This window comes from Pleurodeles waltl, chromosome 3_1, assembly GCF_031143425.1.
Source record: "Pleurodeles waltl isolate 20211129_DDA chromosome 3_1, aPleWal1.hap1.20221129, whole genome shotgun sequence".
Lineage (NCBI taxonomy): Eukaryota > Metazoa > Chordata > Amphibia > Caudata > Salamandridae > Pleurodeles > Pleurodeles waltl.
Window position 1 is genome coordinate 974,175,029 of NC_090440.1, and position 18,862 is coordinate 974,193,890.

General features: G+C 47.7%; 1 protein-coding gene across 2 annotated transcripts in view; it reads left to right on the forward strand.

Annotated features, from left to right (window-relative positions):
• The window catches only part of ARID1A (AT-rich interaction domain 1A), a 593,039-nt gene that overhangs the window by 439,417 nt on the left and 134,760 nt on the right, over positions 1-18,862 (forward strand). For both annotated transcript variants that reach the window (XM_069224049.1, XM_069224050.1), the window contains exon 14: positions 13,995-14,164. In XM_069224049.1, coding sequence (XP_069080150.1) covers positions 13,995-14,164 — 170 coding nt within the window. The remainder of the gene's footprint in view (positions 1-13,994; positions 14,165-18,862) is intronic.

Below are 18,862 nucleotides of genomic sequence, written 5' to 3' on the forward strand. Positions count from 1 at the left end.
AAGTCCTTGCTGGCTTGGAGTCCTTTAGCACAGCTTATCTTGATGATATTGCTGTCTTTAGCTCCACCTGGCAGGATCACCTGGTCCACCTGAAGAAGGTTTTGAAGGCTCTGCAATCTGCAGGCCTCTCTATCAAGGCATCCAAATGCCAGATAGGGCAGGGAACTGTGGTTTACTTGGGACACCTTGTAGGTGGAGGCCAAGTCCAGCCACTCCAACCCAAGATCCAGACTATTCTGGACTGGGTAGCTCCAAAAACCCAGACTCAAGTCAGGGCATTCCTTGGCTTGACTGGGTATTACAGGAGGTTTGTGAAGGGATATGGATCCATTGTGACAGCCCTCACTGAACTCACCTCCAAGAAAATGCCCAAGAAAGTGAACTGGACTGTGGAATGCCAACAGGCCTTTGACACCCTAAAACAAGCAATGTGCTCAGCACCAGTTCTAAAAGCTCCAGATTATTCTAAGCAGTTCATTGTGCAGACTGATGCCTCTGAACATGGGATAGGGGCAGTTTTGTCCCAAACAAATGATGATGGCCTTGACCAGCCTGTTGCTTTCATTAGCAGGAGGTTACTCCCCAGGGAGCAGCGTTGGAGTGCCATTGAGAGGGAGGCCTTTGCTGTGGTTTGGTCCCTGAAGAAGCTGAGACCATACCTCTTTGGGACTCACTTCCTAGTTCAAACTGACCACAGACCTCTCAAATGGCTGATGCAAATGAAAGGTGAAAATCCTAAACTGTTGAGGTGGTCCATCTCCCTACAGGGAATGGACTTTATAGTGGAACACAGACCTGGGACTGCCCATGCCAATGCAGATGGCCTTTCCAGGTTCTTCCACTTAGAAAATGAAGACTCTCTTGGGAAAGGTTAGTCTCATCCTCTTTCGTTTGGGGGGGGGTTGTGTAAGGAAATGCCTCCTTGGCATGGTTGCCCCCTGACTTTTTGCCTTTGCTGATGCTATGTTTTCAATTGAAAGTGTGCTGAGGCCTGCTAACCAGGCCCCAGCACCAGTGTTCTTTCCCTAACCTGTACTTTTGTATCCACAATTGGCAGACCCTGGCATCCAGATAAGTCCCTTGTAACTGGTACTTCTAGTACCAAGGGCCCTGATGCCAAGGAAGGTCTCTAAGGGCTGCAGCATGTCTTATGCCACCCTGGAGACCTCTCACTCAGCACAGACACACTGCTTACCAGCTTGTGTGTGCTAGTGAGGACAAAACGAGTAAGTCGACATGGCACTCCCCTCAGGGTGCCATGCCAGCCTCTCACTGCCTATGCAGTATAGGTAAGACACCCCTCTAGCAGGCCTTACAGCCCTAAGGCAGGGTGCACTATACCATAGGTGAGGGTACCAGTGCATGAGCATGGTACCCCTACAGTGTCTAAAACAAAACCTTAGACATTGTAAGTGCAGGGTAGCCATAAGAGTATATGGTCTGGGAGACTGTCAAACACGAACTCCACAGCACCATAATGGCTACACTGAAAACTGGGAAGTTTGGTATCAAACTTCTCAGCACAATAAATGCACACTGATGCCAGTGTACATTTTATTGTAAAATACACCACAGAGGGCACCTTAGAGGTGCCCCCTGAAACTTAACCGACTATCTGTGTAGGCTGACTAGTTTTAGCAGCCTGCCACAAACCGAGACATGTTGCTGGCCCTTGTCACTCTGAGGCCAGTAACAAAGCCTGCACTGGGTGGAGATGCTAACACCTCCCCCAGGCAGGAATTGTCACACCTGGCGGTGAGCCTCAAAGGCTCACCTCCTTTGTGCCAACCCAGCAGGACACTCCAGCTAGTGGAGTTGCCCGCCCCCTCCGGCCAGGCCCCACTTTTGGCGGCAAGGCCGGAGAAAATAATGAGAAAAACAAGGAGGAGTCACTGGCCAGTCAGGACAGCCCCTAAGGTGTCCTGAGCTGAAGTGACTCTAACTTTTAGAAATCCTCCATCTTGCAGATGGAGGATTCCCCCAATAGGGTTAGGATTGTGACCCCCTCCCCTTGGGAGGAGGCACAAAGAGGGTGTACCCACCCTCAGGGCTAGTAGCCATTGGCTACTAACCCCCCAGACCTAAACACGCCCTTAAATTTAGTATTTAAGGGCTACCCTGAACCCTAGAAAATTAGATTCCTGCAACTACAAGAAGAAGGACTGCCTAGCTGAAAACCCCTGCAGAGGAAGACCAGAAGACGACAACTGCCTTGGCTCCAGAAACTCACCGGCCTGTCTCCTGCCTTCCAAAGATCCTGCTCCAGCGACGCCTTCCAAAGGGACCAGCGACCTCGACATCCTCTGAGGACTGCCCCGGCTTCGAAAAGACCAGAAACTCCCGAGGACAGCGGACCTGCTCCAAGAAAAGCTGCAACTTTGTTTCCAGCAGCTTTAAAGAACCCTGCAAGCTCCCCGCAAGAAGCGTGAGACTTGCAACACTGCACCCGGCGACCCCGACTCGGCTGGTGGCGATCCAACACCTCAGGAGGGACCCCAGGACTACTCTGATACTGTGAGTACCAAAACCTGTCCCCCCTGAGCCCCCACAGCGCCGCCTGCAGAGGGAATCCCGAGGCTTCCCCTGACCGCGACTCTTTGAACCTAAAGTCCCGACGCCTGGGAGAGACCCTGCACCCGCAGCCCCCAGGACCTGAAGGACCGGACTTTCACTGGAGAAGTGACCCCCAGGAGTCCCTCTCCCTTGCCCAAGTGGAGGTTTCCCCGAGGAATCCCCCCCTTGCCTGCCTGCAGCGCTGAAGAGATCCCGAGATCTCTCATAGACTAACATTGCGAACCCGACGCCTGTTCCTACACTGCACCCGGCCGCCCCCGCGCTGCTGAGGGTGAAATTTCTGTGTGGACTTGTGTCCCCCCCGGTGCCCTACAAAACCCCCCTGGTCTGCCCTCCGAAGACGCGGGTACTTACCTGCAAGCAGACCGGAACCGGGGCACCCCCTTCTCTCCATTCTAGCCTATGTGTTTTGGGCACCACTTTGAACTCTGCACCTGACCGGCCCTGAGCTGCTGGTGTGGTGACTTTGGGGTTGCTCTGAACCCCCAACGGTGGGCTACCTTGGACCAAGAACTAAGCCCTGTAAGTGTCTTACTTACCTGGTTAACCTAACAAAATACTTACCTCCCCTAGGAACTGTGAAAATTGCACTAAGTGTCCACTTTTAAAACAGCTATTTGTGAATAACTTGAAAAGTATACATGCAATTTTGATGATTTGAAGTTCCTAAAGTACTTACCTGCAATACCTTTCGAATGAGATATTACATGTAGAATTTGAACCTGTGGTTCTTAAAATAAACTAAGAAAATATATTTTTCTATATAAAAACCTATTGGCTGGATTTGTCTCTGAGTGTGTGTACCTCATTTATTGTCTATGTGTATGTACAACAAATGCTTAACACTACTCCTTGGATAAGCCTACTGCTCGACCACACTACCACAAAATAGAGCATTAGTATTATCTCTTTTTGCCACTATCTTACCTCTAAGGGGAACCCTTGGACTCTGTGCATACTATTCCTTACTTTGAAATAGTGCATACAGAGCCAACTTCTTACACCTGTGAAAACTAACAAAAACTTACCTCCCCCAGGAACTGTGAAAATTGCACTGTGTCCACTTTTAAAACAGCTTATTGTGTTTTATGTCAAAAGTATACATGCTAATGTAATGATTTAAAGTTCCTGAAGTACTTACCTGCAATACCTTTCAAATGAGATATTACATGTGAAATTTGAACCTGTGGTTCTTAAAATAAACTAAGAAAATATATTTTTCTATAACAAAACCTATTGGCTGCATTTGTCTCTGAGTGTGTGTTCCTCATTTATTGCCTGTGTGTATGTACAACAAATGCTTAACACTACTCCTTTGATAAGCCTACTGCTCGACCACACTACCACAAAATAGAGCATTAGTATTATCTCTTTTTGCCACTATCTTACCTCTAAGGGGAACCCTTGGACTCTGTGCATGCTATTCCTTACTTTGAAATAGCACATACAGAGCCAACTTCCTACATTGGTGGCAGCGGTGGGATACAAGACTTTGCATTTGCTGGACTACTCAGCCAATACCTGATCACACGACAAATTCCAAAAATTGTCATTAGAAATTGATTTTTGCAATTTGAGCTATTTTTCTAAATTCTATAAAGTCCTGCTAGGGCCTTGTGTTAGTCCCTGTTAGCATTTCTTTTAGAGTTTAAAAGTTTGTTAAAAGTTTGAATTAGATTCTAGAACTAGTTTTAGTTTCTTAAAAAGTATTCCAACTTTTAGAAGCATAATGTCTAATACAGATGTGAATGTGGTGGAACTCGACACCACACCTTACCTCCATCTACAGATGAGAGAGCTAAGGTCACTCTGTAAAATCAAGAAAATAACAATGGGCTCTAGACCTACCAAACAACAGCTCCAGGAGCTGTTGGCAGAGTATGAAAGAGCCAACCCCTCTGTAAATGGCAACACAGAGGAAGAGGATAGTGACTTGGAGGAAGATTCCCCCCTACCAGTCCTATCTAGGGAGGACAGGGCCTCTCAAGCCCTGACTCCACAAATACTAGTCAGAGATGCTGGGTCCCTCACAGGAGGGACCAACCTCTCTGAAATCACTGAGGATAACTCCAGTGAAGAGGACATCCAGTTAGCCAGGATGGCCAAAAGATTGGCTTTGGAAAGACAGATCCTAGCCATAGAAAGGGAAAGACAAGAGATGGGCCTAGGACCCATCAATGGTGGCAGCAACATAAATAGGGTCAGAGATTCTCCTGACATGTTGAAAATCCCTAAAGGGATTGTAACTAAATATGAAGATGGTGATGACATCACCAAATGGTTCACAGCTTTTGAGAGGGCTTGTGTAACCAGAAAAGTGAACAAATCTCACTGGGGTGCTCTCCTTTGGGAAATGTTCACAGGAAAGTGTAGGGATAGACTCCTCACACTCTCTGGAAAAGATGCAGAATCTTATGACCTCATGAAGGGTACCCTGATTGAGGGCTTTGGATTCTTCACTGAGGAGTATAGGATTAGATTCAGGGGGGCTCAAAAATCCTCGAGCCAGACCTGGGTTGACTTTGTAGACTACTCAGTAAAAACACTAGATGGTTGGATTCAAGGCAGTGGTGTAAGTAATTATGATGGGCTGTACAATTTATTTGTGAAAGAACACCTATTAAGTAATTGTTTCAATGATAAACTGCATCAGCATCTGGTAGACCTAGGACCAATTTCTCCCCAAGAATTGGGAAAGAAGGCGGACCATTGGGTCAAGACTAGAGTGTCCAAAACTTCCACAGGGGGTGACCAAAAGAAAGGGGTCACAAAACCTCCCCAGGGGAAGGGTGGTGAGACAACCAAAAACAAAAATAGTAAAGAGTCTTTTACAGGCCCCCAAAAACCTGCACAGGAGGGTGGGCCCAGAGCCTCTTCACAAAACAATTCTGGGTACAAGGGTAAAAACGTTGATCCCAAAAAGGCCTGGTGTCGTAGCTGTAGTCAGTCTGGACACCAAACTGGAGACAAGGCCTGTCCCAAGAAAGATACCACTTCAAACTCCACTCCAGCTAAAACTGGAATGGCCAGTCTCCAAGTGGGATCAACAGTGTGCCCAGAGCAAACCAGGTGTCACACTGAAGCTACATTAGTCTCTGAGGGTGGGGTGGATTTAGCCACACTGGCTGCCTGGCCCCCTAACATGCAAAAATACAGGCAGCAGCTCTTAATTAATGGGACAAGTGTAGAGGGCCTGAGGGATACAGGTGACAGAGAAACTGGTTTCCCCTGGCCAATACCTGGCTGGACAAACTTATCCAGTCACCAACGCTGACAATCGGACTAAAGTACATCCCATGGCTATGGTAACTTTAGAGTGGGGAGGGGGCAATGGCCTGAAACAGGTGGTGGTCTCCTCAAATATCCCAGTAGACTGTTTGCTTGGAAATGACCTGGAGTCCTCAGCATGGGCTGAGGTAGAACTGAAAACCCATGCAGCCATGCTGGGTATCCCTGAACTGGTGTGTGTCAAGACAAGGGCACAGTGCAAGGCTCAGGGTGAAAAAGTAGAGCTGGAGTCTGGAAGAAAGGCCCAGCCTACCAAGAGGAAAGGAAAGTCAGCTGGGAAACCAGCTGCAACACAGCAAGAAAAAGAGAACCTCTCTTCTCAGGAAGACGTTCTGCCCTCTGAGGGAACTGAGCCTATGGAGCTGGAACCTTATCAGGTTGAGCTCTTAGGCCCAGGGGAACCCTCAAGGGAAGAGCTGTGTAAGGGACAAGAAACCTGTCCCTCTCTTGAAGGCCTTAGGCAGCAAGCTGCTGAAGAGTCCAATGGCAAGAAAAATGGAACACATAGGGTCTATTGGGAAGATGGACTCCTGTACACTGAGGCAAGAGATCCCAAACCTGGTGCCACTAGGAGAGTGGTAGTGCCTCAGGGTTTCAGAGAGTTTATTCTGACCTTAGCCCATGATATTCCCCTTGCTGGGCATTTGGGACAAACCAAGACGTGGGAGAGATTAGTCAACCACTTCTACTGGCCCAACATGTCCCAGAAGGTTAAGGAGTTTTGCCTCTCCTGCCCCACCTGTCAAGCCAGTGGTAAGACAGGTGGGCACCCAAAGGCCCCCCTCATTCCACTTCCAGTGGTGGGGGTCCCCTTTGAAAGAGTGGGTGTGGACATAGTTGGTCCACTAGAACCTCCCACAGCCTCAGGAAATATGTACATCCTAGTAGTAGTGGATCATGCTACTAGGTATCCTGAAGCTATTCCCCTTAGGTCGACTACTGCCCCTGCAGTAGCCAAGGCCCTCATTGGTATCTTTACCAGAGTGGGTTTCCCTAAGGAGGTGGTGTCTGATAGAGGTACCAACTTCATGTCAGCATACCTAAAACACATGTGGAATGACTTATAAATTCACTACACCATATCATCCACAAACTAATGGCCTTGTTGAGAGATTCAACAAGACATTAAAGGGCATGATCATGGGGCTCCCAGAAAAACTCAAAAGGAGATGGGATGTCCTCCTGCCATGTCTGCTTTTCGCTTACAGAGAGGTGCCTCAGAAGGGAGTAGGATTCTCACCCTTTGAACTTCTGTTTGGCCACCCTGTAAGGGGACCACTTGCTCTTGTTAAAGAAGGCTGGGAGAGACCTCTTCATGAGCCTAAACAAGACATAGTGGACTATGTACTTGGCCTTCGCTCAAGGATGGCAGAGTACATGGAAAAGGCAAGTAAAAACCTTGAGGCCAGCCAACAACTCCAGAAGTTGTGGTATGACCAAAAGGCTGCACTGGTTGAATTTCAACCAGGGCAGAAAGTCTGAGTTCTGGAGCCTGTGGCTCCCAGGGCACTCCAGGACAAATGAAGTGGCCCTTACCTAGTACTAGAAAGGAAGAGTCAGGTCACCTACCTGGTGGACCTGGGCACAAGCAGGAGCCCCAAGAGGGTGATCCATGTGAACCGCCTTAAGCTCTTGCATGACAGGGCTGATGTAAATCTGTGGATGGTAACAGATGAGGACCAGGAAGCTGAGAGTGAACCTCTCCCTGATCTCCTCTCATCAGACCCTAAAGATGGCTCAGTGGATGGAGTGATCTACTCAGACACCCTCTCTAGCCAACAGCAGTCTGACTGTAGGAAGGTCCTGCAGCAGTTTGCTGAACTCTTTTCCCTAACCCCTGGTCAGACACACCTGTGTACCCATGATGTGGACACAGGAGACAGCATGCCTGTCAAAAACAAAATATTTAGACAGTCTGACCAAGTTAAGGAAAGCATCAAGGTGGAAGTCCACAAGATGCTGGTATTGGGAGTAATTGAGTACTCTGACAGCCCCTGGGCTAGCCCAGTGGTCTTAGTCCCCAAACCTCACACCAAAGAAGGAAAGAGAGAGATGAGGTTTTGTGTGGACTACAGAGGCCTCAACTCTGTCACCAAGACAGATGCTCATCCCATTCCTAGAGCTGATGAGCTAATAGACAAATTAGGGGCTGCCAAATTCTTAAGTACCTTTGACTTAACAGCAGGGTACTGGCAAATCAGAATGGCCCCTGGAGCAAAAGAAAAGACAGCATTCTCCACACCTGATGGGCATTATCAGTTCACTGTTATGCCCTTTGGTTTAAAGAATGTCCCTGCCACCTTCCAAAGGTTGGTGAATCAAGTCCTTGCTGGGTTGGAATCCTTTAGTGCAGCTTATCTTGACAATATTGCTGTCTTCAGCTCCACCTGGCAGGATCTCCTGGTCCACCTGAAGAAGGTTTTGAAGGCCCTGCAATCTGCAGGCCTCTCTATCAAGGCATCCAAATGCCAGATAGGGCAGGGAACTGTGGTTTACTTGGGACACCTTGTAGGTGGAGGCCAAGTTCAGCCACTCCAGCCTAAGATCCAGACTATTCTGGACTGGGCAGCTCCAAAAACCCAGACTCAAGTCAGGGCATTCCTTGGCTTGACTGGGTACTACAGGAGGTTTGTGAAGGGATATGGATCCATTGTGACAGCCCTCACAGAACTCACCTCCAAGAAAATGCCCAAGAAAGTAAACTGGACTGTAGAATGCCAACAGGCCTTTGACACCCTGAAACAAGCTATGTGCACAGCACCAGTTCTAAAAGCTCCAGATTACTCCAAGCAGTTCATTGTGCAAACAGATGCCTCTGAACATGGGATAGGGGCAGTTTTGTCCCAAACAAATGATGATGGCCTTGACCAGCCTGTTGCTTTCATTAGCAGGAGGTTACTCCCCAGGGAGCAGCGTTGGAGTGCCATTGAGAGGGAGGCCTTTGCTGTGGTTTGGTCCCTGAAGAAGCTGAGACCATACCTTTTTGGTACTCACTTCCTAGTTCAAACTGACCACAGACCTCTCAGATGGCTGATGCAAATGAAAGGTGAAAATCCAAAACTGTTGAGGTGGTCCATCTCCCTACAGGGAATGGACTTTATAGTGGAACACAGACCTGGGACTGCCCATGCCAATGCAGATGGCCTTTCCAGGTTCTTCCACTTAGAAAATGAAGACTCTCTTGGGAAAGGTTAGTCTCATCCTCTTTCGTTTGGGGGGGGGGGGGGTTGTGTAAGGAAATGCCTCCTTGGCATGGTTACCCCCTGACTTTTTGCCTTTGCTGATGCTATGTTTTGAATTGAAAGTGTGCTGAGGCCTGCTAACCAGGCCCCAGCACCAGTGTTCTTTCCCTAACCTGTACTTTTGATTCCACAATTGGCACACCCTGGCATCCAGATAAGTCCCTTGTAAGTGGTACCCCTGGTACCAAGGGCCCTGATGCCAAAGAAGGTCTCTAAGGGCTGCAGCATGTCTTATCCCACCCTGGAGACCCCTCACTCAGCACAGACACACTGCTTGCCAGCTTGTGTGTGCTGGTGAGAACAAAACGAGTAAGTCGACATGGCACTCCCCTCAGGGTGCCATGCCAGCCTCTCACTGCCTATGCAGGTATAGATAAGTCACCCCTCTAGTAGGCCTTACAGCCCTAAGGCAGGGTGCACTATACCCTAGGTGAGGGCACCAGTGCATGAGCACTGTGCCCCTACAGTGTCTAAGCAATACCTTAGACATTGTAAGTGCAGGGTCGCCATAAGAGTATATGGTCTGGGAGTCTGTTTTACACGAACTCCACAGCACCATAATGGCTACACTGAAAACTGGGAAGTTTGGTATCAAACTTCTCAGCACAATAAATGCACACTGATGCCAGTGTACATTTTATTGTAAAATACACCCCAGAGGGCACCTTAGAGGTGCCCCCTGAAACCTTAACCGACTATCTGTGTAGGCTGACTAGTTCCAGCAGCCTGCCACAACCGAGACATGTTGCTGGCCCCATGGGGAGAGTGCCTTTGTCACAGTAACAAAGCCTGCACTGGGTGGAGATGCTAACACCTCCCCCAGGCAGGAGCTGTCACACCTGGCGGTGAGCCTCAAAGGCTCACCCCTTTGTGCCAGCACCGCAGGACACTCCAGCTAGTGGAGTTGCCCGCCCCCTCCGGCCACGGCCCCCACTTTTGGCGGCAAGGCCAGAGAAAATAATGAGAAAAACAAGGAGGAGTCACTGGCCAGTCAGGACAGCCCCTAAGGTGTCCTGAGCTGAAGTGACTCTAACTTTTAGAAATCCTCCATCTTGCAGATGGAGGATTCCCCAATAGGATTAGGGATCCATACTAATGCTCTATTTTGTGGTAGTGTGGTCGAGCAGTAGGCTTACCCAAGGAGTAGTGTTAAGCATTTGTTGTACATACACACAGGCAATAAATGAGGAACACACACTCAGAGACAAATCCAGCCAATAGGTTTTGTTATAGAAAAATCTTTTCTTAGTTTATTTTAAGAACCACAGGTTCAAATTCTACATGTAATATCTAATTTGAAAGGTATTGCAGGTAAGTACTTTAGGAACTTTGAATCATTACATTAGCATGTATACTTTTTACATAAAACACAATAAGCTGTTTTAAAAGTGGACACTTAGTGCAATTTTCACAGTTCCTGGGGGAGGTAAGTTTTTGTTAGTTTTGTCAGATAAGTAAATCACTTACAAGTCTCAGGTTTGGGTCCAAGGTAGCCCACCGTTGGGGGTTCAGAGCAACCCCAAAGTTACCACACCAGCAGCTCAGGGCCGGTCAGGTGCAGAGGTCAAAGAGGTGCCCAAAACGCATAGGCTGCAATGGAGAGAAGGGGGTGCCCCGGTTCCAGTCTGCCAGCAGGTAAGTACCCGTGTCTTCGGAGGGCAGACCAGGGGGGTTTTGTAGGGCACCGGGGGGGGACACAAGTCAGCACAAAAAGTACACCCTCAGCAGCGCGGGGGCGGCCGGGTGCAGTGTGCAAACACGCGTCGGGTTTTCAATGGTTTTCAATGAGAGATCAAGGGATCTCTTCAGCGTCGCAGGCAGGCAAGGGGGGGGCTCCTCGGGGTAGCCACCACCTGGGCAAGGGAGAGGGCCTCCTGGGGGTCACTCCTGCACAGGAGTTCCGTTCCTTTCGGTGCTGGGGGCTGCGGGTGCAGAGTCTTTTCCAGCCGTCGGAAAATGGAGTTCAGGCAGTCGCAGTCAGGGGGAGCCTCGGGATTCCCTCTGCAGGCGTCGCTGTGGGGGCTCAGGGGGGACAACTTTGGTTACTGACGGTCTCGGAGTCGCCGGAGGGTCCTCCCTGAGGTGTTGGTTCTTCACCAGTCGAGTCGGGGTCGCCGGGTGCAGTGTTGCAAGTCTCACGCTTCTTGCGGGGAGTTGCAGGGGTCTTTAAGGCTGCTCCTTGAAACAAAGTTGCAGTTCTTTTGGAGCAGTGCCGCTGTCCTCGGGAGTTTCTTGTCTTTCTTGAAGTCGGGCAGTCCTCAGAGGATTCAGAGGTCGCTGGTCCCTTGGAAAGCGTCGCTGGAGCAGGGTTCTTTGGAAGGCAGGAGACAGGCCGGTAGGACTGGGGCCAAAGCAGTTGGTGTCTTCTGTTCTTCCTCTGCAGGGGTTTTTCAGCTCGGCAGTCTTCTTCTTCTTGTAGTTTCAGGAATCTAAATTCTTAGGTTCAGGGGAGCCCTTAAATACTAAATTTAAGGGCGTGTTTAGGTCTGGGGGGTTAGTAGCCAATGGCTACTAGCCCTGAGGGTGGGTACACCCTCTTTGTGCCTCCTCCCAAGGGGAGGGGGTCACATCCCTAATCCTATTGGGGAATCCTCCATCTGCAAGATGGAGGATTTCTAAAAGTTAGAGTCACTTCAGCTCAGGACACCTTAGGGGCTGTCCTGACTGGTCAGTGACTCCTCCTTGTTATTCTCATAGGGGGAGGGGGCGGGCAACTCCACTAGCTGGAGTGTCCTGCGGTGCTGGCACAAAGGGGTGAGCCTTTGAGGCTCACCGCCAGGTGTGACAGCTCCTGCCCGGGGGGAGGTGTTAGCATCTCCACCCAGTGCAGGCTTTGTTACTGGCCTCAGAGTGACAAAGGCACTCTCCCCATGGGGCCAGCAACATGTCTCGGTTGTGGCAGGCTGCTGGAACTAGTCAGCCTACACAGATAGTCGGTTAAGGTTTCAGGGGGCACCTCTAAGGTGCCCTCTGGGGTGTATTTCACAATAAAATGTACACTGGCATCAGTGTGCATTTATTGTGCTGAGAAGTTTGATACCAAACTTCCCAGTTTTCAGTGTAGCCATTATGGTGCTGTGGAGTCCGTGTTTGACAGACTCCCAGACCATATACTCTTATGGCTACCCTGCACTTACAATGTCTAAGGTTTGGCTTAGACACTGTAGGGGCACAGTACTCATGTACTGGTGCCCTCACCTATGGTATAGTGCACCCTGCCTTAGGGCTGTAAGGCCTACTAGAGGGGTGACTTATCTATACTGCATAGGCAGTGTGAGGTTGGCATGGCACCCTGAGGGGAGTGCCATGTCGACTTACTTGTTTTGTTCTCATCAGCACACACAAGCTGGCAAGCAGTGTGTCTGTGCTGAGTGAGGGGTCCCCAGGGTGGCATAAGATATGCTGCAGCCCTTAGAGACCTTCCCTGGCATCAGGGCCCTTGGTACCAGGGGTACCAGTTACAAGGGACTTACCTGGATGCCAGGGTGTGCCAATTGTGGAATCAAAAGTACAGGTTAGGGAAAGAACACTGGTGCTGGGGCCTGGTTAGCAGGCCTCAGCACACTTTCAATTCAAAACATAGCATCAGCAAAGGCAAAAAGTCAGGGGGTAACCATGCCAAGGAGGCATTTCCTTACATCCTCCCAAAACCAAAATAATTAAATGAACAAGCTCTCAGTGCTTTAGATGTAAAAAGAGCACTCAGGTATTCCACTGACAAGACAATGCCGTACCATAAAACACACCACATTTTTGTCTCCTTTCTCAGACTGCACAAAGGGTGTCTGCCCTGTCAAAAGCAGGTGTAGCACATTGGCTGTTCAAAAGCATACACACCTATTATACTAAAGCCAAAAGCTGTTTGCTGAACCCTCTGATACTCCACTCAACTCTATGGATTACTAGGGTAATATTCCTATACATGATATGTGCAAAGCAGCTACCTGGTCTACACCCCACACGTTTACAAAACATTTTTGTGCAAATGTTTAACAAAAGTGGTCAGGCTGTCCTTTGCACACTTTTTCAAGTTTCTTTGTCACATTTCGGCTAGCCACCGCTTGTGGGACGACTGCTTTACAGTCTATTCACAGAATGAGTGTCTACAGCTACATATGCCAGAAATGTAGAATGTTACCATGTAAGCGTCTGCTTGTGCCATGTAGTGCTAGAGATTCACGTGTGAAAACCCTCCTCCCTTGACAATTTAGGTATTGTAGACTTTCTTAACTTTCATCCTTAATCTTTCCTATGCATGGTCTTCTTTTCTGTTTTGTTTAACACCATCTACATCCTCAACTTTTGTGTGTGTGAGGGAGAGAATAGGGGTGGATTTTAAAATAATGGCGATGCTGCCCATCCACGTTATCAGCAATAGGTGGAGTTGTCAAAGTACCCTGTGACTCGAAAACTTCTTTGAAGAAAAACAACTTGCACACGTCTAGGCCCAACACTAGATGGCAGGAGTATGCTCAGCATGTGAATCTACAGCACTAGATGGCCATAAACAGATATTAGCATGGTAAGTAACATTTTCTTTAAAAAAAATTATTATTATTATTATTTGAAACGTAAGATGGTCGGACCCTTGCTAATGTAATTTTCAGAGTTAAACATCTTTTTACAAGGAGGTCCATGCTCAATGTTGAGAGAGTACACTGCACAGATCTATATCCTGGATTGGAGAAGAAAGTTGGGAGCTTTGCTTAAATACTTCTTCACCCATCCATTATATTTCTACCCCTTCATCCCCCAAAATCCTCTTCCAAAACCTCCAACCATGCCTTATTCACAGAAGGTTCTAAATTTCTCGTAGTCAGTGCTGCACTTGGATTGTGTAGTTGTAATGTTCACTGTTGTGTCTGATTTCAAACTTTTTTTTTTGAGTAGGAATAACTCTGTGAATCTTCAGGATGCGTTTGTGGATGGAGAGCCCCCATTTCAGAAACGAAACTCCATGACACCAAATCCCGGTTACCAGCCTACCATGAATACCTCAGACATGATGGGGCGTATGCCCTATGAGCCAAGCAAGGATCCTTACAGCAGCATGAGGAAAGGTAATGCTTAACCTGTGATGGACCCCATTAGCTTCATTTGATATTGATTTACTGGACTTCAGCTAATCTGCGGGTAGGGTTTGCTTGCTTAAGAGAAGTAAAGTGTGCTTCACTGTGTATGAGGACCCGTTTACCTTGTGTGACAGAGGTCAAAGGCTACACCACACTGAATTCATGAACTGCATACAGGATCAAAACTGCATTTTGAATATTGTAAGGAAACTGTTTGCATGTTTACCCCCCACCCCCTAGTTTGTTATAACCTCCGCCCCTCCCTTTTGAGGCCATGTGATTTCCTTTATGATGCTATTGTCGCCATGCTTATTAGTTATTTTGAATCATTAAAAAAAAAAAAAAAAACTCTTTGTTGGCCACTATGTATCAGAAAGTTTGCATGACCTGAGTGATGCCTCTTCAATAGAATTCCTCGAGTTTCACAGTTGAGCTTTTCATTTGGCTGTCTGACTTATAAAAAGCCTTACTGTCAAGTGAGCAAGCCAAAATGTCAGCTTAAGTAAAGGGAATCATTTAATTATGTGGGGAAGCAGGCGTTTTCAGGTTTCCCTCCACATTTGCCCCAATTCGAATGCAAAGTCCTGGTGTAATGGCCCTGAAATGCCCTGAACACTGCTAAACAGGACTCAGTGCATGTGCTGTGTCCCTTAAAATGGCGTATGTTCAATGGGCTCGTCCCCAATTTGCATAGCCCAATCCATTTTTGGCACTCTGGCGATGCAGGCAGGGCACAGGGGGGGCTTCTCGGGCCAGCCACCGACTGGGCTAGGATGAGGGCTGCCTGCTGGTCACTCCTGTACTGGTAGGTGGTTCCTCTTGGTCCTAAGGGCTACGGGTGGAGTGCTTGTTCCAGGAGTCTGGTTCTTTTTTTACCAGGCAGTCGCGGTCAGGGGGAGCCTCTGGATCCTCTCTGCAGGCGTCTCTGTAGGGGTGCAGGGAGGTCGATTCAAGGTGTCCATGTCGTTGGAGTCGCCTGGGAGTCATCTTTGCAGTGTTGGTTTCTCCAAACTCGATCCGGGGGCGTCGGGTGCAGAGTGTGAAAACTCACGCTTCTACCGGGAAGCTGGAGTTAAGTTGGTTTCTTGTTGCTGTTTTGTAGTTGTTTCCGGACAGAGCCGCTGTCCTCTGGAGGTTCTTGGTCCTTTAGGTGAAGGTCAGTCCTCTGAGTCCTCAGAAGTTGGTGGTCCCGCTGGATGCGTCGCTGTGCAGGTTCATGGAGTCTGGAGACAGGCCGGTAGGGCTGGGGCCAAGTCAGTTGTCGTCTCCGTCGTCTCTGCTGGGCTTTCAGGTCAGCAGTCCGCCTTCTTTCTTTAGATAGCAGGAATCTGATTTCCTGGGTTCAGGGTCTCCCCTAAATACTCAATTTAGGGGTGTGTTTAGGTCTGGGGGGCAGTAGCCAATGGCTACTGTCCTGGAGGGTGGCTACACTCTCTTTGTGCCTCCTCCCTGAGGGGAGGGGGGGCACATCCCTATTCCTATTGGGGGAATCCTCCAAAACCAAGATGATTTCTTAAGGCAGGGGTCACCTCCGCTCAGGACACCTTAGGGGCTGTCTTGACTGGTGGGTGACTCCTCCTTGTATTTCTCATTATCTCCTCCAGACTTGTGCCAAAAGTGGGGGCTGTGTCCGGGGGGGGGTGGGCATCTCCACCAGCTGGAATCCCCTGGGGCGCTGTAACACCAGGCTTGAGCCTTTGAGGCTCACCGCTAGGTGTTACAGTTCCTGCAGGGGGAGGTGTGAAGCACCTCCACCCAGTACAGGCTTTGTTCCTGGCCACGGAATGACAAAGGAACTCACCCAATGTGGCCAGAAACCCATCTGGATGTGGCAGGCTGGCAGAAACTGGTCAGCCTAGCACTGGTAGTTAGACTGGTATACAGGGGGCATCTCTAAGATGCCCTCTGTGTGCATTTTTTTAATAAATCCCACACTGACATCAGTGTGGATTTATTGTGCTGAGAAGTTTGATACCAAACTTCCCAGATTTCAGTGTAGCCATTATGGAACTGTGGAGTTCATATTTGACAAACTCCCAGACCATATACTCTTTATGCCTACCCTGCACTTAAAATGTCTAAGGTTTGGCTTAGATACTGTAGAGGCATAGTGCGAAGGCAGCTATGCCCTCACCTGTGGTATAGTGCACCCTGCCTTAGGGCTGTAAGGCCTGCTAGAGGGGTGACTTACCTATGCCACAGGCAGTGGGTTGTGGTCATGGCACTCTGAGGGGAGTGCCATGTCGACTTAGTCATTTTTTCCCCACCAGCACACACAAGTTGTGAGGGATCCCCAGTGTGGCATAATACATGCTGCAGCCCTTACAGACCTTTCCTGGCTACAGGGCCCTTGGTACCAGGGTTACCATTTACAAGGGACTTATCTGTGTGCCAGGGCTGTGCCAATTGTGGGAACAAAGGTACAGTTTAGGGAAAGAGCACTTTTGCTGGGGCCTGGTTAGCAGGGTCCCAGCACACTTTCAATCATAACTGGCATCAACAAAAGGCAAAACGTTAGGGGGGTAACCATGCCAAGGGAGGCATTTCCCTACGAATTCCGATTGGGGATCCTCCGGACTCTGCACAGTGTACTCAATTTTAGAGCAATATATAGAGAGCTAGCTTCCTACACATTCTGTTCCAACAGTATGCTCGCCAGCTGTGACGTCTTCGAACAAAAACTAGTTCCAAACGTCTGCGGAAGCAAGAGTATGCAGAGCACTGTACCTTATGAACAGATCCTTACAGGTTAAGTGACATTTTCCTTCTCTTGTTTATTCATGAAATTGGACATCCACAGCTGAAGTGTTTCGATCCAAATGGGACTTTCTCAGTGATTTTCTTTTCATACGTAAATTTGAATAGAATAATCAATATTGGTTATTGCATCCATACAGTCTATGTGGACCCACAGGAGTTCACCCTTATATTGATGTGAAAATGTATGAAGATGATGAGTCAGTCCATATTAGTAGTCCTGGATCTCGCCTTTTTCCAGCCTTCTCAGATAAAGTGTTCAAAACCTGGTTTGTGGAATTACTGTGTGCACAGTAATTTTTTTAACATTGTCACACAGACGTGATTGGTTTCTGTGGTAGCTGGACCCATCATGGCTCATAGCTGCACCAGTCTTACTTTTTGTCGTATGAATATTGAGTACAGAACTGTACATCAAGCACCAACTGTCATTGTAATTTGTTTGATATCTTTCTGGGATCAGCAACAACTTTGTGGAGAGTCTCAGCAGGAGACGTCAGCAATTGGGAAATAAACTCCCAAGTCTTATAAAGATAACTTCAAGTACCTGAAGTCTTACAATTAAGATAGTTTAACCTTTCTCAGGCATATATGACTATTTTAAGGTGACTTTCAGCATAAGCCTATTAGGTGGCAAAATGGAAAAGCTTATTTCCCACTATTTTTTCTAAAAACCTAAATCCCTTAGAACCCATAGTACAAGATACTGTTGCTTACTTCTTAAATTTGCAGAAAGGAGGCCTAGCCTACACCTCTATTAGTTTGTATTAGTCTGCCATTGCAGCCTACATGTGAAATAGGGAGCCCCAGTCCCCATTTTTGACTCCTGTAATTTTAGGCTTTCAAGAATTAATTCTAAAAGATAATTTCCCTGAGAGTCCTATGTGGAACCTCCATGTAATGCTGACTAGGGTCATAGGCCTACCTTGAAGTCACTGCATTCATGTCCCCTTCAATTTCTTTCATGGAAAGTGGTCTTCCTAGTGGCTACAACTACTCAAAGAAGAATCAGTCAACCACAGGTATTAATACTCCAAATGTAACCTAGTGTTGGTACAGGGGTGTGTAAATGAACAAAATATCTGCTTGTCCATGGGACAGGTTGCTTCATAAATCTACTTGTCCCGTTAAAGAAAAAAATAAAAAACCTTGTTGCTTTAGTGCCATGTAGTACAGTGACAAATTATGACAGCAATCTGATTATGTGGGAGCTCTGATAATAGCCAGGTCTAATACTGTAGTGGGGCTTAAATACTAGCAGTATCAAGCCCTGCTAAGGCAATTTCCTTATTTTGCCACCTTTCAGCAGATCTACATACTGGGGCTGGAGGAAACAGTAAGCAATAGTTCCAGGGCTGGAATACCTTTAAATCTTTGCAAACTTACTAACTTGCATGTTTGAAAGATTTTCACCAGCTGTTCTCTAATTTTTTTCCATACTGAGAAAAGGTGGACATTTACTCCTGACAAGGGCAAAAGTACATAGATGTTCTTCTAGGTTTGGGGAAAAAGTGGTTGGAGGAAACATAAACTTGTAAACACACAATAGATTTTCACATGAGCAAATGTACACATGCATATTTGCTAATGCTAAAATACAGTTCACAAATAGTTTCTAGGAATACAATTTCTTGGTCTACTTCTGTAAATTCTTGTGAATTAATGAGAGCCACTAATGCAAAGACATACACCAGGGTTGCACTTTTGTGGCTTTCTTTAAGAATCAGGCCCCTAATTAGGTCTGCTGTTAAAGAAGAAATTTTTTTATTAACATTCTATTTCTCTGTTCATCTATTGGTTGGCTTTGCTTGAGAGTGTTAGAATTCTGCTCTTCCACAAGGAGCATATTGGCACACAATGTAGTTTTGTTAAGTGCCAGGAACTGCTGTGGCAGTGTGTGCCTTTTGAGACCATTTTTTTTGTGTGCTT